Source organism: Heliconius melpomene, chromosome 13 (genome assembly GCF_056956725.1).
Source record: "Heliconius melpomene rosina isolate 202511_hmr_F chromosome 13, ASM5695672v1, whole genome shotgun sequence".
Taxonomy (NCBI): Eukaryota; Metazoa; Arthropoda; class Insecta; order Lepidoptera; family Nymphalidae; genus Heliconius; species Heliconius melpomene.
Genome location: NC_140401.1, coordinates 124328 through 148478, shown reverse-complemented (window position 1 = coordinate 148478; position 24151 = coordinate 124328). Strand labels below are relative to the sequence as shown.

The following is a 24151-nucleotide window of genomic DNA, read 5'->3' as shown; positions in this document are numbered from 1 at the left end:
TAGTAAAATTTAAAAAAATATAAATTATACAACAAAAAATGTTACCTGTGTAGCATCCCCCGGGCGTATTGGCTTGAGCGGCGACAGATCCCTCGTATCCGCCACTCTCGGCAAAAGCTTCAATGCCGGGTGCGAAACCACGCCCCCCGGACACACCGCCCCGGGCCCCCCCGTCGCGAGGCCCAAGGCTCCGGGGCCCACCGCCTCCCAGGTCTCGTGGTAGGGTTGGCGCGCGCGCGTGTGCGGAGGGCGCGGCGGCGGGGAGGGGGGCTTGAAGCGCTCCGTTATACGCGGTTTTGGGTATCTGAAATATAGTGTACAGATTTTTAGCATCCACTGGCCAGAAAAGACGGATCGCCAAACTTTACAATCTCTGTATATCTCTTTTACCTCATCTACTGTTATCAACCAAGTACCAGGGTGTTCTCATTTTTATTTACGTGACTTTTCTGCAGTATCATCGATACTGTATTTCCAAGGTCTCTCTTACCATTTACTTTTTCTTCATAAATCTTTTTCCCGACTGCTAAGGAATGATTATGTTTTTCGCGCATATCTTGTATGTAAGATTCTTTATTAACTATGTATGTAATATTCTTTACTAGCGGGCCGCCCGCGGCTTCGCCTGCTTGAACTATATGATTACTCATTTAATAAACAGAATTGACTGACAAGTATAATGACTTTTAATATGTTTTTTTTTTCTACATTATCGTAATTTCTGTTTTGAATAAAAAAAAAACAACCAATGTTGATACCTGATATTTATAATAATATACATTGATATGTAAAGCTAATTATTTGTTATACTGTTCGCGAACTCGTGTAAGAGGGTAGAAATAAGTGAAAAAAACTATAAAAGAATTGTGTTAATCGGGGGATGAAGGAGTGTCCATCAAAGATCGTACTTACTCTTATGGCGAGGTAAAGTCTTCAATAATATACCTATCATTATAAAACCTGATCTGACCTGACCTGAACTGTTACCGCCTTCACCGCGTGGAGGTACTCCTAGGTTATGATATTTTAAATTATTAGGTCAGAATAATAACCTCATTTCATTTAACACTGACCACGCAGATCAACTATTCCGAAGCCATTATATACTCTCTCTTATCTCTTAAGGTTTAGCTGGGCTATTAGGGATCCATATGAGCTGCTCCAGATCTTTATTTTTATTATATGGACAGAAAATGCTTGTTATGTTGATCAACTTTTACCAAGACGCTAATTTATATCTCTTAGATTAGATGGGCTGCTTGGATTCCACGTCAGGTACTCCAGATCTTCATTTTTGTTATGTGAGTGGAAAATGTTTGGCATGTTGTTCAATTTTCCCCAAGGCCAGGCTATTTATGTCTCTTATTTATTTATTTATATTTTTATTAGGGACCAAACAGAATACAAAATACACAAACATTACAAATTTAAAAGATGACACACAATCCATTTAAGTTTCCACATAAAATTTATAGATACAAACAATAAACACAAGATAAAATATACTATTAAATTACAATTCTCACAAACACTACAAACTCTTATAGTTTAGACATGCTTTTAAGGTTCCACATCACGTATCCAGATTTTCAAAATAAAATATAGCCTAGATGTTGCCTCGACATAATAAATATACAACCAAAAAAGGTTCATTCAAATCCATCCAGTAGTTCCGGAGATAAGCGTGTACAATAATTTGTTGTGGATTTTGGGGTCTATTACTGTACCTAAACCCCCCTCCATTATTATTTTCTAAATATATTTAAAGTACAGACGCGCCATTTTTACTTCTTTATTACAAATAGGGATAGGGATTACCTCATATCTCCAGAACCGCTGAACGGATTTACATAATTGAGGTATCGTTGGATTCATTTTAGCAGTCCAAGTGTTCTTAGATAGGTTACGTTAAAAAAATTATCATGCCGGTCAATATCATCTTTTTTTTCACTAAGTCCAATGGCGTACCCATATTGAGGTATTCATAAGAATACCTCAATATGGGTATCAAATTGAAGAGCTCAATGCGAGGATTTCAAAATGGTATATCATCATTATCATTACCATAATGAATACTAATAAAAAGTAAAAAATATTAAAAAAACAAAAACCCCGACTGCATACAACTAAAAATTAAAAAAGACATTTTATCATTTTAACAACAAAAATTTTATGGGTCTGAGTACACGTGTATATAATAAAATTCCGCAGTGTATTCTTAGTTTGCCAGTACAAAATTTTAAAATATATATAAAAAAAATTCTAACAAGTAAAGCTCATTATACTGTTCAAGAATATTTAGAGGATAAACATGTATGGAATTAATATCTATTGAATGTAATGCAGGATAGTTGCTAGCTAATATAATAAATTGGGAGGAAGGGAGAGAACGACAATTACATCTCGTCGGCTCCACATGTCAACCTCACCTGCTCGCGGTACTCCCTGCTAGATAACGGACGAGGCTCTGGCGACCGATCTGTGGCGGAATATCCACTTAAACCTGACTGGGCAACCTGTAAGAAGAGGCCACAAAAGCCTGAGAATCCAAATAATTCTCAAAAAATTGGTGCAGAAGGCAAGGGGAAACCACTGTAACTATTTTCCCAAGAAAGTCATTATGGAAGTACAATCAACGAGAACACTGACGCCATACAATCCTCTTAGCAACCGGCGCCGCTCCACTTCCGGGGTGAGTGGTGAGAAATATGTTACCGGCCATAGGGCAGCAGGAGACCAGGCTCCCTGTGGAAATTCGGCTACTGGAATACATGTTAAGTTGCGCCAAATCCAAAAGATAGGGACTTGGAACGTGCGTGGCTTACTAAGTCCTGGGAAAATTAAGATCGTAGAGAAGGAGATCACCAGATGCGGCCTTAACATTTGTGGACTCAGTGAGACACATTGGAAAGATAGCGGATTCCTTACTGATTCCCATGCTGTATACTTTTCTGGAAATGACAATTGCAGTCGGAACGTAGTCGCTCTTTTGTTACCTGCACACCAGAGAAACTGTGTGATGGGTTTTGAAGCAGTAAACGACCGGATAAGGATAAACATGTATGGAATTAATATCTATTAGTGTCAAGCTTAAAGCATCACCGGTAAACCTGACCGTAGTGCAAACATATGCCCCCACTAGCACTGCCGACGACGATACTATGGAAAGGTTCTACTCAGAGCTTGAAACTATCATTACTAGAGTCCCTAATAGAGAATCTCTGATAATACTGGGTGACTTTAATGCCAAGATTGGAGTAAATTCACAACAGCTTGGTCATTGTGTCGGAAAATTCGGCCTTGGTGCACGCAATGAAAGAGGTGAACGTCTCATACAATTTGCTACTGAAAATAATCTTGTGATAGCAAATAGTCTATTTCAACACCATCCACGTAAACTATACACCTGGACATCTCCAGATGGCAAATATCGGAATCAAATAGACTACATCTTGATTAGATCGCGTTGGAGAACGTCAATCAGAAATTCGCATACTTTGCCCGGTGCAGACTGTGGATCAGATCACCAACTATTGATCTCAAAGTTTAAACTAAAACTGAGAGCTGCTCCGGGCCAAAAAACTCATCATAGAGTCGATATCGGCCTCCGAAACACCAAATACTCTATACAAGCGACAGCACTGGATGACCGATGGCACACTAAAGATAGTTGAACGGAGACGCGCTTTAAAGGCAATAGGGGGTGAAGTCGGTGACTTAAACAAACTATCAGCGGAAATTCAAGCAGGATGTAGACGAGATTATAATGCCTACCCATGAGTCCAGAGATCTCCACAATAAGATTCGATCTATCACCAAATCACTCACGTCAAGGACCTGGGATATTGAAAATAATGATAGTGTAGTTGTTACTGAGATAAACCGCATATCTGAGGTTTGGAAGAGTTACTGTCAATCTTTATTTCAGGACAATCAGTCTAAAAACTATCCAAGTACAGAACCCGAAATTGAGAACCTTGAGCCATATATACTCAAATGTGAAGTTAAAGCCGCCATAATGCACCTCAAGAAAGGGAAAGCTACTGGAAGGGATGCAATCCCAATTGAAGCAATCCGAGCTCTAGGCGACATAGGTGTCAATATCTTTCACATGATTTGCAACAAAGTATGGCACTCGTCAACATGGCCAACAGAATGGACTCATACGGTTTTCATTCCTTTGCATAAAAAAGGTTCAACCAAAAAGTGTAGTAATTACCGCCTCATAGCACTCATTTGTCACGCTAGTAAAATTTTGCTACACATATTAAATGAGCGACTGAAGACCTTCTTGTCCAAAGAAATCGCGCAAGAACAAGCCGGTTTTGTTAAGGGAAGGGGTACACGTGAGCAAATTCTCATTGTTCACCAAATCATAGAGAAGGCTCGAGAGTTTAACAAGCCTACGTACATCTGTTTTGTGGATTTCTCAAAGGCATTTGACTCTGTGAACTGGCCCAAGCTGTGTGATGTATTGCTAGACATGGGTGCACCGCAACACTTGGTTCATCTTGTCCGACAGCTTTATGAGGATGGAACTGCGTCCGTGCGGACAGATGGTATATTATCAGAAAACTTTCGTCCCAGCACTGGAGTTCGCCAAGGATGCATTATATCACCACTTTTGTTACACCAACGTGTACAATGAACTTATAATGCGTATTGCCCTCGAGGACTGGACTGATGGTGTGGCTATTGGTGGCTACAAAATATCAAATTTGCGCTACGCCGACGACATCACTTTGTTTGCGACCAGTGCACGCCATTTAGAAGAATTGCTTCTGAAAGTGGAACGCGTAAGCCTCGAATTTATATTAAAGATCAACCGCATTAAAACAAAAATTATGATTATAGACCGACCAAATAATAACTCGCCCGAAGTTACACAGAACGCGAGCTGCGATATAGTCCAATCGTACATCTATCTGGGAACTTTAATCACAAACAGTGGAGGTTGCGTGTAATAGGTTTATAGAATTAATGATAATTAAATAATAAATAATACATATATGATTGTTATCATAATGTTTTGTAATTGACATTTGACACTTGTCATTGATTTGGCGTTTAAAATATCCGTCTATGATTTGGTAGTTAAGTAATGGATTACTATAGAATTATGATTATATTTAATAGATATATAAAGTGAATGGTAATTAAATAATAAATAATACATATATGATAATTACAATAAATAATATTTTATAATTGATAATTGACTAGTCTAGGATTTGTAGTTTGATACATATGCCTATGATTTGCTGGCTGGTGATAGAAAACAAGGGAATTACGATAATATTTGACTTATAGTATTATTGTAATATGTATTATATATCCTCGGCTATCTTCATTATAAATGTTAATAGATTTATCATAAATATAATCAAATATTACTGTGATAGCAAATGTGGTAAGTAAAGTACAGGTAAGTTATAAGTATGGAACTATACTGGGCTGGAGCAGTGAAAGGCGAGTGTTGTTATAACGTTAAGGGTACCCTGAAGCCTACAATTGTGGTTACAAGTCCACGGCACTGCTCCAAGCTTCAGATCATTTAAAAGGTAACATAACGTTACTTATGGCTACCATCCGCTTCTGATGTTGGTTCGATACGACAATCCTATAATTCATTCAGACAATTATTCTAATTTATCTTTATTTATATTATCTACTATCATGATTCTAACACGTGCAAGAGGTAAAGAGACGTATGGCGATGGCTAGAACTGCAATGGAGAAACTAAAGAAAATATGGAGAAATAAAAACATTACAGAAGCCACTAAGATCCGGCTTGTGCAGACGCTTGTTTTTCCCTTTTTTCTTTACGCTGCGGAGACATGGACCTTGCGACAGGCCGAGAAGAAGAAAATTGGTAGAAGAAGAAATTTGGTAGTTGCTCTGGAGATGTGGTGCTGGAGACGAATGCTGGGTCATGGATGGACCGAGTTTCGCACCAACGTCTCTATTCTCCAAGAAATCGGCACTAAACAACGTCTGTCGACGTTAGTACAAGGTCGCATACTAAAGTTCTTTGGACATGTCTCCCGAAGAGGAAGTGGCTCCATCGACCGCCTCGTCGTGCAAGGCAGAGTGGAAGGCACTAGAGGGCGAGGAAGATCTCCCATGCGTTGGACCGACCAGATTAAGGCTGCAGTAGGGGGACCCTTACATGAGTATACCAGGCTCTCAGCCAGTAGAGATAAGTGGCGAATGCTCGTGAGGCGTGTAACATCTGCCGCTAATGTCACTTTGTAATGACCACGACCGCTCTGACAAGAGGGTTACGACAGAGAAGAAGAAGAAGATAATAAATTGTATCATTGACTTTGAAAAGATCAACTGTTGAGTTTCTTGCCGGCTCTTCTCAGCAAAACTGCCTTCCGAACCGGTGGTAGCTTTTTGTTCATATATTCATTCGACGATAGAAAAGTGCTTATAATAATAAGCCTATTTCGTCTATTTGAATAAAGAATATTTTGAATTTTGAATTTGAATTTGAACAAGCCGAATAGTTTATTAGGATCAATTACATTAGGATCAACATCACATCATCACAATATCCGTGCAAAAATAATAATAGAAATGTTAATTCTATTAGATTAGTTCATCAGAACATCTGTTGCTTGACGGGGGGCAAGCAGCTAGAGCTGGAATTATTCATGAACTCGGAGGAAATTAGTATTTTGTGTATTACTGAACATTGGTTAAAGGTGAACCAGCTCATGTTTAATTTCAGAAACCACCGGGTAGGAAGCTCATTCTGCAGAATCAACACAATACACGGGGGGTCGCTTATAATATTAAACAAGAACCTTAAGTTCAAGGAACGGAAAGATATTGTGTCCCTTTCTGTAGAATGTTCTATCGAATTAGCGTGTGTTCAATTAGAGCAATTCATTGTTATATGTGTATACAGACCTCCCTCCGCCAATTTAAAATTATTTTTAGAAGTAATGGATGAGGCCTTAAGCAAACTTACCAAGTCGGGTAAGCCTTTGTTAGTGTGTGGGGACTTTAATGTTAATATTTTGGAAAGTTTTAGTCCCACCATTAATTTATTAAGTCTTTTTAAGTCACACAATTTACTTAATTTATTTATGGAGCCAACCAGAATAACTCCTACGACTAGTACTTGTATAGATAACATATTTACTGACATTATTCCATGCTACAAAAGCATTATTAATAAATTGGATTCTGACCACTCTGGTCAGCTAGTAGAATTCTATAGTAAGAAAAAACAGGTGGCTAAGAAAAGAATTGCTGTTGTACCTGTCACAGCTAGTCGTTTGGAACGTATGAGAGTTAGTTTACTAACTAATTTACTAGTTTTAGATATAACTTTACCTCCCAATTCTTTGTACAATTCTTTTTTTTACTCTTTTATTAATAAATTTCATTCAATATTTACTCCCAAAGAGATTACAATTACTGATAGTCCTATCTTTGGAGACTGGGCCACAGCAGGTATTTATAAGAGTAGGGAGACACTGTATATGTTATATTATGAAAAACAGTTTAATAGTGGTGAAGAGTTTAAAGAGTACTTAAAATCTTACTCTAAAATTTTCAAAAGAGTTTGCAAAATTGCTAAATCTTTATTTATTAAAACAAAAATCAGAAATAGTAATAATAAAATTGAAGCCACTTGGAAGGTTGTTAATGCCGAGACTGGGAGAACTAGGGTGAAAGATTCTAATTTTAAACTTAGTATTGACGGTCACATTGTTGATTCCGATTTGGAAGTGGCCATTGCATTTGAAAAGTTTTTCTCTACTTTCCCAGTCAGTCTAACAAACGATTTAGGTTCTTCCACCACTATTGCAGAATCGTTAATTAAAGACAATGTTCCCGAATTTTATAATGGTTTCGTTTTCCGTCATGTAAATTATTCAGACATTAGTGTAGCTTTCAAATCAATTAGTATGAAAAAGACAGCCGACTTGTGGGGTGTCTCAGTTAATATCATAAATTCTTTAATTGATATTTTGATTCCTGATTTAGTTACAATTTTTAATAGATGTATTGATTGTGGAGTGTTTCCTGATTTGATGAAATATAGTAAAATAACTCCATTGTTTAAATCAGGTAGTACGCAAGACCCCACAAATTTCAGACCGATTTCAGTACTACCTACGTTTAGTAAAATTTTTGAAAAGCTGATACTCAGTCAGCTTCTTACTTATTTTAATAAAAATAAATTACTGCACACAGGTCAATTTGGTTTCACTCGTGGAAGGTCAACATCTGATGCTGGGGTCAAATTATTAGAGAGTGTATTCGCGGCTTGGGAGGAGTCACGTGATGCCTTTGGGGTGTTTTGTGACTTATCCAAAGCATTTGATTGTGTGCAGCATAAAACTCTTATCAGGAAGCTACACCACTATGGTATAAGAGGCATTGCTTTGGATCTTCTCACTTCTTATTTAAGTGATAGGATTCAAAAGGTAAATGTCAACGGGAAACTATCACACGGGTCACCTGTAGCATTGGGGGTGCCACAAGGCTCTATTCTGGGTCCGTTTTTGTTCCTTTTGTACATTAATGACTTACCTCACCTTATGAGAGATATCTGTGAAATGGTGTTGTTTGCAGATGATACATCTTTAGTTTTTAAGGTTAATAGACAGCAATTGGAAATTGACGATGTAAACAATGCTCTTTCTAGGATATTGCACTGGTTTAGTGCCAATAACTTGCTTTTAAATAGTAGTAAAACTAAATGTATCAGGTTCTTTACTAAGAATGTTCAACAAGTAGAAACCAGGGTTTTGATGAACAATAAGGAACTTAAAGTAGTTAATGAAACTGTTTTCTTAGGTATAACATTAGATGCTAAGTTACAATGGGGTCCGCATATAGAAACTTTATCTGGTAGACTTAGTTCGGCAGCGTATGCTGTCCGCAAGATTCGTCAACTGACCGATGTTGAAACCGCGCGTTTAGTATACTTCAGCTATTTTCATAGCATTATGTCTTACGGCCTATTACTTTGGGGTAGTGCCGCTGACATAGATACCATTTTTGTGCTCCAAAAACGGGCTGTCCGAGCAGTCTATAAAATGGGTCCACGGGAGTCACTAAGGAATAAATTTAAAGACTTTAACATCCTCACACTACACTCCCAATATATTTACGACAACTTAGTATATGTGCATAAGAATATTAATAAATTTAATAAAAACAGTGACCTCCATCAATATAATTTAAGAAATAAAAATAAGCTTGCTGTGCCCTTCTCTAGGCTCCATAAAGTGTCTCACTCATTCGTAGGTCAAAGTATACACTTTTATAACAAACTTCCAAACGACATGGTTAATTTATCACTGAACAAATTTAAAAAAGTGGTAAAGCACAGGCTCTGCCAAAAAGCTTATTACTCTGTTAAAGATTATGTTCGCGATAAAGATGTTTGGAAATGAGTTGCTCTATTTCTAAGTTAAAATTGTTAATTGTGATTTATAACAAATGTTGGCATTTAAAAAGAGTGGCCATGAGTTTCTTTGCCTGTATCTTCTCATGAGCTCAACCATTTGAACGGGCTTTTTTCAAGTCAAAATTGCACATTTGTTTTGGTTATTTTGTTTTCCATTTTTTTTTTTTTATCTTTTATGACATGTCCAAGTGAATGTTAAGCATTTTTATGGAATAAAGATATTTTGACTTTGACTTTGACTTTGGATTAACCTACGAGTATAAGGAATAATTCAATCAATTAAATCTTTACCAGAAACCCCGCATATTTTAAAGAGGTCCCGACTGTTAATCCTAATAAAAACTATTAGGCTTGTTTATTTTCTTTTCAGTTTTATGCAGTCGGGGTTTTTGTTTATTTAAATATTTTTTTATTTACCATTATTTCTTCACTTATTCGTGCATCTTGCCTAAACCACTTAAACACGTTCTTCTTCATTCTCACCGTGATATCCTCAGTTTTCATTCATTTTGCGTACCTATTTTTTGTTTGATGGAAGCTACTAGTGTGGACGTGTGGACCCCCAAAAACTCATACTTTATTTGACCAAGTAATTTAAAATTTATGTAGTTTTAAAAACTACGTTCAAAAAATCGACTTGAAGAACTCAAAAACATAACATACCAAAAATACTGCTTATGTGAATGGTTCTTTATAACTTAGTTTTTTTTCGTTGAGCTCCGCCAATCAACACGCAAGGCCTGAAGGTGGCGGAAAATGAAGGACGGAAGTGTCTTAATGGGAACAGAGAATCTTAACACTAAGTTCGCAAGTTCCCTCTGCCTACCCTGCTATTTGCGGAATACAGCGTGAAAAAGAAGGAAAAAAACTAATCCAACAGAAGATCCAACTAAGAAAAATATAACAATAATCATAATAGAGAATTCATAAATTTCTTAAAGTAGAAATCAAAATAGACTTACTTGACAGGTGTCGACAAATCTACAGCAGCGTGAGGCGCCTTCATTGTCAAACTCTCCTCTCCCCGTAGACTGGGCTGTCTAACCACCTTTATGTCCACACCCTCCCTCAGTATAGTATTGACCGTCTCCACAATTTCCAACTTATCATCATCATCTATCAACTTTATATCATCATCAACAAACTCCTTATCATCATCGGCCGTACGTCGATTCCTTTGTATTGCTTCCTCTATTTGCGTACTAGATTTTTTAAATTCCAGTATCTGCCCGGCCTTCTCGTGTATGGGTGCTTCAGTTGTGGGCGACTCTGGGATTGGCTGGGAGGTGAGTGTGGGGGCGTGGCCTGTAAGTGGGGTGGCAGTGTTGAAGTCGTATGCGGGCGTTGAGTGGCTCTTATCCAGTTTACCGCGGGGCGTGCGCGGGGAGGTCGCGTGCGCGTCGGGAGCAGTGGGCGGGGCCTGCGGAGCGGGGGCGGGCCCGGCGAGGGCGCGCGTGACGCCTAGACATGTGCGCGGACGGGGTGAGAGCTGGAGACCGGTACTACACGATACGGCCTGGAATTATATACATATTTGTTATTTATATTTTCATATTGCAAGGAAAGTAGACTATAATATTAAATTGGTGAAATAATACAACAAAATATATTTCAGACTTTTGGACCATAATTTGATACCAGAACTCATTTGCATAACCTCAGTTAGTACGATGGTTTTTTTTACTTAATGTTAATCTGCATATTACAGAAGTGACTCCCTTTCGCATGTTTCATCATCATCTACTCCTGCCTTCGAAAACATCATTGACGCACTATAATGTCGAGGCGAAATATCGGAGTAATGTCCATATTATCACCCTCAGCACATTATTATACTTTATATGCAAGGCATTATAGCTTCGTCGCGTAAAGTTAGACTACGAGCTGCAGGTGTAAAAAGATTGGCAGTAGGTTCAAAACAAGGCTAACTTTACTTGTAATGTATGATGGGCAAATCAAGGAGTCAACATGTTTCCCCAACTGAACCGCTTCATATCACTGTCACCAATCAAGCTTTCGGTTACTATATGGCCGAGGTATTTACTCACCTACCTGCCTTAGAGTAACACCACTTAACTGAAAATAGCTTTGCCATTAACTGTGAACCCTACTCCAGCTCTGTTAAGTTTCCCAATTAATTGGTCTATACTATGCAAATTAAATAACCTGGTGATGTAAGTCATGACATGCTTCATCCCCACGAGGGTGCATTTATTGTTTTAATTTTTCCGCTCTCGTAAACAAGGCGTCAAATTCTGCAACTCGTCATGAGCAATTGAATCTGGTCTCAAAATGGGAGATTATAAATGTACATATTTTACCTTATCACGTCGATACAGAGCAGAGTCGTCGGGGGCGTCGTCGTCGCGGTGCCAGCGACGCTGCTGCAGCTCTTGCCACAGCTAGAAGCAAAAAATAAAATATAATGAAGTGTTTTGTTTGACAGTATAACGAAGGACGCGTGCGCGCATACATACGGAGTGCATGGCGAGACGCGGGGCGTGCGCGAGTAGCGCGGCCGGGCTGCCGCACACGGAGTGGCGGCGCGCGGCACGCGTGGCCGGCGCCGGCGGGTACAGCCTGTACACACATCGTGGATTATTCTGAATTAATATATTGCTGAGAAGATATAATTATCGTTAACGATTTTTGTATTTAGAAAACTTATACCTGGCATTAATCATGGCCATTGTCAGGGTCTGCCTTCCTACTCAACTTACTCCATTTTACACGATCTTTAGCGTCGGTGGTTAGACCATAAGACGTAATACGTAAATACGTAAGAGCAAATAATCAAGTGAACGTTGATTGAGAGATGGCAATCATTGTTTCTTTTTTCAATTCCTTATGCGAGTTTCTATCAAATTAATTTATATAAAAGCACATGTAACCACAACTTATCAACAAAATCATTGTAAATATAATGAAAGGTAATTGCGGCAATTTGTCTAAGCAACCATGATGAAATTTCTTCTACAACCATGTATCATTCATAAAAATAAGTTTTTCCTATTAAAAAAAATAGATAAATGTAGATTTATACAGTAAGAAATTAAGGTATTTGTCTTGTTATCATTCCACCGAGTGTGAGTCAAGCCTGCAATGAGCTGTAATACCTGGCGGCGTCCATGTGCAGGTGTGTGGGTGAGGCGGGCGGGGACAGCGCCTCGCTCTCGTCCGAAGAGGAGGGCGGCGGCCTCTCGCGCTCCGGGGACACCTCTTCCGCCTCATACCTACACATATACCTACACTTATCAATTTTACTATTACAATTTTAGTATTTAAATAATTAATCGATAAATTTAAGGATTTTGTGTATTGAAAAAACGATTTATAAAAAACTACCCCTGTAATATGTGTATATTTACGATTATATTATGTATATTTGGATAAGTAATTCAAAATAAGTCAACTTCACGCTGTATCCCGCATTCACCAGGGTAGGCAGAGAGAACCTATTGTTATAATACTCCGTTCCCTACTTTTCGCCGATTTTTTCGAGCCTCAACGCCGAGCTTTTGCCTAGTTGCCAGAGCAAAGAAATTAAAATGTTAAGAAATTATAATTCGTTACCTCAAGTGGGGATCGAGCCCACAACCGTCGCGTTACAGTCAAACCCTTGTGCCCCTACACCGCAACGGTGATGTACATAATATTAATACTAGAAATAACATCGCATCGCATTGCATCGAATCCGTAATTCTTTTATGAGACAATGTGTACGCTTTTACAATAAGATCCCAGAAAACGTCAGAGAATTTTCAATATCATAATTTTTAAAAATTGTGAAAAGACGTTTGTGTGTTAGAGGTTATTACCAAATTAATGATTTTATAAATGATAAAACGCCTTGAAAATGAAAAGCTCGCTCCAGTCTAGTCAGTTTCAAAGGTATCATTGTCGCAAATAATTACATATTAAGTATTTGTTTAAAATTTTAAAAATAAGTCCCGCTGAGTTTCCTGCGTTGGTTCTTCTTAGGTCTGAGGCACTAACTTTAGTAAACTGGTGGTAAATTATTTGACGTTCAAAGAATGAAGCTTGTAACTTTTTATTTTGCATAAAAATATTTGAATTTAAATTATAATTTATATGTAATTTGAGCTTTAAATTAAATACGTATTTTTAATATTTAAATGTTTTTATAAACCCTAAAAAAATGTTAGTAACTCTATTTTCGGAAAATTTTTCGCATTTCGGCAATATCGGCATTTGTTTTCTAAGAGAATTAATTTAGAATTCAACAGCTACGACCACTATTTATTTTATTTTCAAATAGCAAACAAACAATCAAAAGCAAACAACAATCAAATCAAACAAGCAAACATCAAAAAAATATTGTATATACATTTATTCTTAGAAATTATACTATTGTAGGGGTATTGCACTAGTCTTATCTATATAAATATAAAAGGACTTGTCCTCACTGACTGAGGTAAGACGCGCGCACAGCCGTAACCGCTGATAGAAAGATGCTAGCTGGATAGCTGGTAGAAACGTGGAATTTGGACAGATGTTTACTTTTGTAATCTGGACATCCACTAAGAAGGGATTTTGAAAAATTTTGACCCTAAAGGGGTGAGATAGGGGTTGAAAGTTTGTATGGAAAAATCTTTAAAACGCCACCGATTATTATAAAATTTTAAATTTAGACTCTTAAAAATATTTAGTTGAACATGTGGTTCATGGTTTTCTAGAATTCACCCTCTAAGGGTGCAAATCAGGCATTGAAAGTTTGTATGGAAAAATCTTTAAATCGCCACCGATTTTTATGAAATTTGAAATATAGGTTCTTAAAAATATTTTACTGAATACATGTTTCGTGGTTTTTTAGAATTCACCCCTAAATACGCAAGCGAAGCTGCGCTCGTCCGCTAGTTATAAATAAAAGGACTTGTCCTCACTGACTGAGGTAAGACGCATGCACAGCCGTAACCGCTGATGGTAGTATTAAAGTTAAGTTAAGTTTTTGAACGAAAGTTTTAGTTCTTAAGTTGGCCATCGGCGCCACTATCTTTTTAAGAGAACGTGATTATACTAAATTGAATGTAATTGTTGTGGAGAAATAAAAGTTTTTCTTAAAAGAAATCTTACAGTTTATTTATAATTAAAGCCTAAATCTAATAGGTTATGGGCCCAGGAACGTTATCGGCATATAATAAATTGTGAAGAGCAAATATTTACAACAATTTAACAAGAAAGTGTTCCGCTTGTATAACCTCAAACAATGAAGGTTACAAATGCAATGCAAGTTGAAAAGTTTGAAGGAAGAAACTTTCGCCAATGGAAATTCCATGTAAACTGCGCATTGAAGGCAAAGGGCTTGGATATAAAAAAGGCAAAACCCGAAGGAAACACAACACAATGGTTAAAAGAAGATGGCATGGCAATGTTCATCATAACTTCATCTATGAAATTAAATCAAATAACATTGATTGAAAATTGTGAAACTGCATTGGAGATAATGAACAAATTGGAATCTATCTACGAACAGAAATCAGAGTATAATAAAATGATGGTTCAAGAGAAATTTTACCAATACAAGATGTCACCAACGGACAACATTGCCCAACATATCTCAAAGGTGGAGAACTTGGCGAAACAGTTACGTGAAAGTGGAGAAACTGTGAGTGAAATGGCAGTAATGACTAAAATAATTTCAACTCTGCCAGCGAGTTACAGATCTCTCCGCCAAGCATGGTTATCCTTAGATCCAGCTAAGCAAACAATACATAATCTGACTTCGAGATTGTTAGATGAAGAGGCGAGTTTGACAACTGAAGAAGAAAGTGTAACTGCATTATTAGTTGCGAAGAAGCCTGTATCACAATACAACAAACAGAGTACCAATAGTAATAGAAGTTCTACAAGTCAAACACAACATAGATTTATATGTTATAACTGCAACAAACGGGGGCACTTTGCACGAGATTGCAAGGCACCAAAGAAATCTGGGAAGAAATCTCAAGAGCAGAAGAATACGTTAGCGTTTAGTGCAGAACATTGTTTACATTCTGTTACAGACACAGATGTATGGATTCTTGATAGTGGGGCATCCGCTCACATGTCATATAGGCGTGATTTCTTTCATAAGTTGCAAGATTATAAAACTGACCCTTGTAATAACAGAAAAGTGCGGTTAGGAAATCAAAAGGAGATTGAAGTACAAGGAAAAGGCAATGTGATGATTAAGAAACATGTAAATGGACAGTGGGAAGAATCCATACTGACTGAAGTGCTGTTTGTGCCAGATTTGCGTCGAAATCTATTCTCTGAAGGAGCGGCCACAAAGAAAGGTTATGTTATAGTAAAAAAAAATAATAATGCTTTAATACTTAAAGATAACTCAGTAGTACTGACTGCAAGTATAAAAGAAAATAATCTTTATGAACTAGATGTCAAAACTGTTTGTCAAGAGAGCTGTAATGTGGTCCAAACAACTTTGAAGTTATGGCATGAGCGCCTAGGACACTTGAACATAAAAGAGGTAAAAAATATGGCTAAAAATGGTGAAATTACGCTCCCAATGACTGAAAATGATAAAGAGTTTATCTGTGAAGCTTGCCAATATGGTAAACAGAGCCGGCTGCCGTTCCAAAAATCAGATAGGAACCCCCATATACCTGGAGAAGTTGTATACAGTGATGTATGTGGACCTTTAGAACATGCATCTGTATCGGGCGCAAGATATTTTGTCTTGTTTAAGGATGGAGCAACAAGTTACAGGCACGTATATATTATAAAGTATAAAAGTGATGTGATCAGCTGTTTTAAGAAATACAACAAGATTGTAGAGAATACATTTCAGCATAGTATAAAGGTATTGCACACAGACAATGGCCGTGAATATGTAAATCAAGAGTTCAGGGATTATCTTGATGAAAACGGAATAATTCATGAATGCACTGCACCGTATACCCCTGAACAGAACGGCCGAGCTGAAAGGGAACTGCGCACTATCATGGAATGTGCACGATCCATGTTGCATGGAAAAGATATGCCACTATATCTGTGGGCTGAAGCTGTATGTTGTTCCGTGTACTTGCTTAATCGGAGCTCGTCTAGCCAGACTAAGAATGTATCACCACATGAACTATGGTATGGTAAAAAACCACGTCTTGATCATGTCAAAGTTTTTGGATCAGAAGGATATGTTCATGTCCCTGATAAAAAAAGAAAGAAACTGGATAAAAAGAGTAAAAAAATTATTTTAGTAGGATATGACCAGTATAATTATAGAATGTTTGATATTGAAACAAAGAAAATAACTATATCAAGAAATGTAAGATTCAATGAAAACAACATGACTGTAACTGAAAATGGTAAGAAAATCCAAATAATTTCTATTGAAGAACAACATGAAAATGGAACTACTCAAACTGAAGAGCCAATGAGCTCAGAACAGCAAATTTCAGTGGATCAGTCTAGTCCAAGAAGCTTAGAGCAAACTCAAAGTGATGACAGTTTGCAAAGTTGTTATGATGAGAATGATGAAACTTATGAGCCAAGTAGAACTTTGGAAGATATTGAAGAACGTAACATTACACTGAGACCAAGACGAAATAGAATTCATGAGGCAAACCTAGTAGAGTTCAATACTCCAATAACGTTTGAAGAAGCCATGCAGTGTAATGATAGTGATAAATGGAAAGAAGCTATTTTAGAAGAGCTGCAATCCCATTATGAAAATAATACTTGGTCCATAATAAAAAGAGACAATCAGAAAGCTATCACCTCTAAATGGGTATTTTGTATAAAAAGAAATGAAGATGGAAGCATAGACAGATATAAAGCTAGGTTATGTGTTCGAGGATTTGCTCAGGTGAAAGGTGATATTGATTACAAGGAGACATTCTCACCGACGGTAAGGTATGACTCCATTAGAATTTTATTAAGTATAGCAGCAAGAGAAAATTATGAAATAGAGCAGTTCGACGTGAAAACTGCCTTCCTGTATGGAGAGCTTGCTGAGGATGTGTATATGGAAGTCCCCGAGGGTGTCAAGGCTGCATCAGGAAGCATATGTAAGTTAAATAAATCATTATATGGTTTAAAGCAATCATCTCGTTGCTGGAACAAAACGTTCAAGTCGTTTTTATTAACTTATGGTTTTAAAATGTGCCATTCAGATAATTGCATCTTTGTTGGTAATTTCCAAAATTATAAAGTCATTTTGATATTATATGTTGATGATGCTTTATTATTTTCAAAAAACAAACCTGTTTTATCTGCTATAATAAATGATCTGAAAAATGTTTTTAAGATTAAAGTGTTGAACTTGTATTCTTTTGTTGGCATGGAAATAAGTAAATTGCCTGATTGCATAATTATTCATCAAAAACGGTATACAGAGCAAATAATAGAAAGATTTGGTATGTCACAGGCAAATCCATGTAATACTCCTACTGATAGTAATGTTATTTTGACTAAAAATGAAAACATTGACTTTGTCCCTGATTTTCCTTATAGAGAAGCAGTGGGAGCATTACTGTTCCTGTCGTCTGTTAGTAGACCAGATATAGCTTATGCTATTAACATAGTAAGCCGGTACATAAACAATCCCAGTAAAGACCATGTTAATGCTGTAAAAAGAATAATTCGTTATCTAATAAAAAGTAAAGATATGTGTATAACTTATAATTATAGATCTGAATTAGTGGGTTTTTGTGATTCAGACTTTGCAGCAGATTTAGACTCGCGCAAGTCAAATACAGGATATGTGTTTATGTTCAATGGGGGGCCTATTACCTGGGCCAGTTGGAAACAAAATACTGTGGCATTGTCTACCACTGAATCTGAATATATGGCAGCTAGTGAAGCAGCCAAAGAAATTTTATGGCTTAGACAACTTTTGTATGATATTGAACAGCCACAAAATTCAGTTACTCTGTTTATTGATAACCAGAGTGCCATTAAGCTTATACATAATCCTGTCTATCACAAAAGGTCGAAACATATCGATGTACGATATAATTTTATAAGAGAAAAAGTTGAAGAAAATATAATACAAATAAAATATGTAAAAAGTGCATGTCAACTTGCTGACTTTCTCACAAAATCATTGCCTGCAGCAAAGTTTGAAATAAATAGAGATAGTATTTTAAATAAATTGTAACTTTTGAAGAAGTTTGTGTAAATTTTTATAGACTTTGTACTATAAAATTTAAGTGGGAGTATTAAAGTTAAGTTAAGTTTTTGAACGAAAGTTTTAGTTCTTAAGTTGGCCATCGGCGCCACTATCTTTTTAAGAGAACGTGATTATACTAAATTGAATGTAATTGTTGTGGAGAAATAAAAGTTTTTCTTAAAAGAAATCTTACAGTTTATTTATAATTAAAGCCTAAATCTAATAGGTAGAAACGTGGAATTTGGACAGATGTTTACTTTCGTAATCTGGACATCCACTAAGAAGGGATTTTGAAAAATTTTAACCCTAAAGGGGTGAAATAGGGGTAGAAAGTTTGTATGGAAAAAAAATTAAATCGGCACCGATTTTTATAAAATTTGAAATTTAGATTTTTAAAAGTATTTAATTGAACACGTGTTTCGTGGTTTTCTAGAATTCTCCCCCTAAGGGTGCAAATAAGGGGTTGAAAGTTTGTATGGAAAAAATCTTTAAATCGCCACCGATTTTTATAAAATTTGAAATTCAGACTCCTAAAAATATTTCATTGAACACATGTTTCGTGGTTCATTAGAATTCACCCCTAATTACGCAAGCGAAGCTGCGCGCGTCCGCTAGTCTTATTATAAACACCTACATCAGCGCCCTGAATTTATTCGCTACAAATGCAATTGTGAAATTATGTTGCACTATTGTTTTGTAGCGTATAAATAACCAAATTAAATATACAATAAAAGAGTTGAATATTAAATCTCGTCTTAGTAACATCGCCATAATACACGTTGCCCAAACTATGAAATTAATAACATCATTACCTATACAAAAAATAACAATATCGTAAAAGTAAAAATAATATTTAGAATAACTAACCTGACTCTCGTATGCAAATGCGTGTGTAACGGTGGTAACCGCGCATGCATATGCATATGCGACAGCATATGCATATGCGAATACGTGTGCACGTGCAAATGAGCACGAGGCCGCGGAACACGCAGAGGCGGCGTAGACAACACGGGAAGAGGCCTCGCGCCTCTTCTACGCAACCTCAACACTAGATCAGGCGAAGTTCGCGCCAAGCACGTCCGCTCCACCACTTCCCCGCTCCAACCAAGCACGCACTTCCCATTCGCTTCAACGATCTCGTCCGCCTCGTGCACCAGGCCGGAAGCGTGAGCGGGCGAAGCGAAGCGGATGTGTGCGAGCTGGTGGTGCCCGCAGAAGGAGGGCACTACCTCGAAGCCGAGCGCCCGTTCGCCTTGACGGAGCGTCACCGTGTCCAACGAGGCCGGTTGTAAGATCATTGGATCTGATACATCCTGGGAATTTATATATTTTGATGAGTTTTCTTACTTAGTAGAATATTTTATGAAGATGCATTGTAACTACCTGTATGACGAAATCTGCGACGGCGGCGACGGCGGCGGCGGCGGCGGCGACGGCACGCGCAGGCTGCTCCGCGAAGCGCTCCCGCTGCGCGCACGTGGCCGCCTCCAGAGACAGCTTGAGCAGCGCCGCCTTGCGCTCGGCCAGCGGGGACCCGGCGCCCAGCGGCCATCTGTCAACCATCAAGTACTACTTTTAGTCTAATAATCTCTAAAATTAAAATCCGGTCAAGCGCGAGTCGGGGCACCCACCAATGATTCCGTACAAAGACTGGAAACATTGCCTCACTTCAACTAGCGGCTTTAATAGCAAATTTTAAGCCACTTTTATTGCTATCATTTTTTAGAATTGAGCCACAAATGTAGTTAATTTTCCCTGACCTAGTACTACCTACCTGCCAAATGTCATAATTCTAGTAGATTCCCTTTATAGTGTCGAAATAAGCGTTTTTTGCCACGTTTTTGTTATAAACGGCAATATCTTTTTTGTAAGTAAACAGAAATATGATTTTTTTTAGGAAATCAGGAATGAAGGAAATCATATCTCCAAGCCTTCCTGAGATAAAGGCTTTTAACAGACATACAAACAGACAGGCAGACAAACAACAAAGTGATCTTATAAGAATTCTTTTTTCTTAAAAGCACAGAACCCTAAAAAGAGAAGCAGAAACTCTTAATCTTTTATATATTTTTTAATTATTTATTTGGTGATTTGAAATTCATAAGCTACATAAACATGTGTTGCAATTTATACATAATTAAAAAAATAATATCAAATCATGTAAAACACAATATATTTATAAAATAAAACCTTTTGCCATTTGCATGCTATTTTAAAAAGATAGAGAGCATGAAAAAACAAAATGGCAGCAAGCTAACCTTTAATTTTACTAAATAAAAATATATTTTTTTGTTGAAATATCCACATTAAGTATCACACATATAAGGCTAACGATTAATAATTATGTTAGGAAAACTTCATTATATTTTTTATAACATAATATGTAAGAATAATACACATATTACAAGAACATGTATAAATAATATACACGGCTTCATATGTAGGACTTGAAATAATATAAATAATCATGTAAAGGTGCACTATTTGGTCGAGGAAATATTTTGTTTTATTGCATTTTTTTATTATCTATTATTATGTTTTAAATAATAAGGCCGGCAGACGGCAGGCACTTATGTTCAGTTATTCAATCGTATATTCAGACATTGGGCATACAATTAACAATCAAATACATATTATATGACAATATAAAAATGGCTATGAACATTTTTATATTCATCCTTATTAAAATAAATATAATAGTCACTTCTAGCATTCATCAACATTTTAGTCATAAGAAAACCTAATGGTGAAGTAGGCCACACATGATATAGCCAACCTACGCATATTAGGTAACTCAATGGTGTATCTCACCCTACACACCACCACCCCTTTACCAGAACAACCTGCCAGTTCACCTCAAGCGTTGTCAGAAGACCAACAAGCTACCCACAGTCTACTGTGGTTACAGTGTGTGGTACAATTCAAGCCTCTTGGCCTGTTTCACCATATGTCAGTTGACATAATTATTAACAATTTATATGGATGCCACCACCTTCCCGTTACATTATTTCCAAAAATGTAATAATATTAAATATACGCAATTAAAACAGTTAAATAATTTCATTTAAATATTGTCCTAAACTCACCTATCCAACCAACAAACAAGTGGTTTAACAGCGTGCACGGTACGAGCCACATCCGCCAATGAATGCGTTTCAAGCCTTGCGTCCACATGGTGTCGAAGCGCACGGGCAAGCTGCCATGCAGCTGTAGAAACCCGTAATGCTAGCTGTTGAACGCATTCGCGGGATATTTCATAGTGCTGGAATAAGATATATAATTGCTAAAATGACAAAAACTAATTATTATTATTACTATATTATGCATATAGCAGGGTAGGCAGAGGGAACTCATCTCAGGTTAACACACAACATCCTCTATTTTCCAAGCTATTGGGAGTAAATTAGTGATACTAAAAGTATACTAAGACACTGTAACATTTAAAAAAAACACCTATCAGAGATTAAAATAATATGAATTATGTTCACTGATCTAAAACTATTTAATAAAGACTTAAATTGAAATATTTTCTTGTTGTTGTTCTTTATTTAAGTCATTCCAAGTGTACTAGTTTAGCACTAATCTTTTCGCCAATGTCACATTGAATGGAAAACACAAAGGAGAATGTACAGTACAAAAGAGACAATATTACACAATAGGAGAATGCACATTGAAAGGAGATCTAGCTAAGATACTGCCTTCACCTAAAAGATAAAAAAATTAAATATTTTTAAAAAATAATTTAAAAAAATTGCATAAGCATGATATTTTACTTTTATAATTCATTTTTAAACAATCAATTTTTACACAAGGTATGAATATTTAATATCTAATAGTAAATAAGAAAAACAGCTAATGCTATGGTTGTCCCCGCCATATCAGCAGGAAGTGACAAATTTATGTAACCAGATAGTTATTACACACAGTATTTATATAACAAAAGTATTACAGGTATCTCATACATGTAATACTTCTACTATCATATAAGTTTAAAACACTTACAAAGTTTCGCAAGTGTTCTACTGCCTCTAATAACAGTTCCTGGTGGCCTATAATGTGTATGCCAAGATATTCAAGATCGTCACACCGAAGCATCAACAGCTTGGCGCCGTTCAGTCCTTTTTCATGTAGCTGCGGGATATACTGCGTCACTTTGGGCCCCAATCCTGAACAACAAAACACCGCTAGTGACTCACCGTCTACAAGCAAAACTATTACAACCACTTGCTACAAACCTGACATCCATTCAGCGACCTGATCTGGCGTCCATTCTGTTATATTCAGGCTGCCCATCGTGTTATCTTAAATTAATGTTGCTATCGAATCTTAGAATGTGCATTTTTTGGAAAGAAATCCTCAACAAAATGTTTATCAGTCAAGCAGCAGTCCAATATTTATTGTCACTATGTGTCAACTGACAACTTCACTGCTCACTGTCACTGTCATGACACAATGTCACCAGATCGTGATTACAGACAAAACATGTTTTATTTTATAGAAATATATTGTAAAAAAATAACTAACTAATCGATTTCTACTAATTGATTAAATGTTTGAAGTAATATAACAACGTAAACGTATCAACTCAACATTACTGAAAATGTTGAGTTGATACGTTTTAATAATCATTTTAGCAACTGACAACTTTCCTTTCTCTTTTTCATATTTGACATTAGATGGCGCTACTCAGATTATTTAATTTTTATCTTGCTTGTACATTTTTGTCCTTTTTACCCGACTAACAAGGGAGAATTATGTTTCTCGCGGTTTTTTATCTGTATTTAATGATTATCGATCGATAGCCGTACTATGAATAAAAAAATTGTTATAAGAAATCCGACTGCCTAAGACTAAAAAAAACAAGCCTAATAGATTATTAGGTTGGGACGTTATAATTAAATCTTATAATTTTATAAAATTTTATTAAAATTAAAGTTATAAAATTAAATTTTATTAAAATTAAAGTTATAAAATTAAATTTTATTAAAATTAAAGTTATAAAATTAAATTTTATTAAAATTAAATTTTAAGATTTAAATGATTGTTAATATTGATTATTTAATAAACTACAAGTTCTCGCTAAGCAAAACAGGTCTTATTCCTAGAATTATCTGCGAGACTATTGTAATTCAAAAACACTCTAATTTCAATAGAGGGAACAGTTAGAAACTTTCCAAATCTTTTCATAAAATCTATGAAATGATCTCATTCTGCAAGATCTCATTCTGCAAGAATCCAGGGCAGTAAGTGAGGCAATTAAGGAATCGTTGGAGGTAGTTTGATATAATGATTATGTCAACTGTTAAACGAATGCCACCTCAGTCTACCCGTGACCACGGACTACTGCAAAGTGTTTGAAATGTGGTTTGAAATCCCAATCGCGATTAATCCGGCTTAATAGTTTCATTTTAATAAAAAATAAAAATATATTTCGAAAGTAAACTCTTAATTGTAAGGTGACAGTTAATAAAAGTTGATATTGTGTTTAGATGACGTGGTGGTGTGAATACATTTTTAATTTCATTTAGGTATTTATAGTAGATAGATTAACTTTCTCTAGGATGTAGGTATATAAAAAATACATAAG

At 36.5% G+C, this 24151-nt stretch overlaps 1 protein-coding gene across 1 annotated transcript in view; it reads right to left on the bottom strand.

Moving 5' to 3' along the window:
• The window catches only part of cnk (connector enhancer of ksr), a 36878-nt gene extending 13884 nt beyond the window's left edge, over window positions 1–22994 (bottom strand). The window contains exons 1-10 of the mRNA XM_085196765.1: window positions 22800–22994; window positions 22567–22730; window positions 21651–21826; window positions 19948–20116; window positions 19432–19877; window positions 12554–12670; window positions 11915–12017; window positions 11759–11839; window positions 10400–10953; window positions 46–304 (exon numbers count right to left, since the gene is read on the bottom strand). Coding sequence (XP_085052891.1) covers window positions 46–304; window positions 10400–10953; window positions 11759–11839; window positions 11915–12017; window positions 12554–12670; window positions 19432–19877; window positions 19948–20116; window positions 21651–21826; window positions 22567–22730; window positions 22800–22857 — 2127 coding nt within the window. The 5' untranslated portion in view covers window positions 22858–22994. The remainder of the gene's footprint in view (window positions 1–45; window positions 305–10399; window positions 10954–11758; window positions 11840–11914; window positions 12018–12553; window positions 12671–19431; window positions 19878–19947; window positions 20117–21650; window positions 21827–22566; window positions 22731–22799) is intronic.
• Between the last annotated feature and the right edge of the window lie 1157 nt (window positions 22995–24151).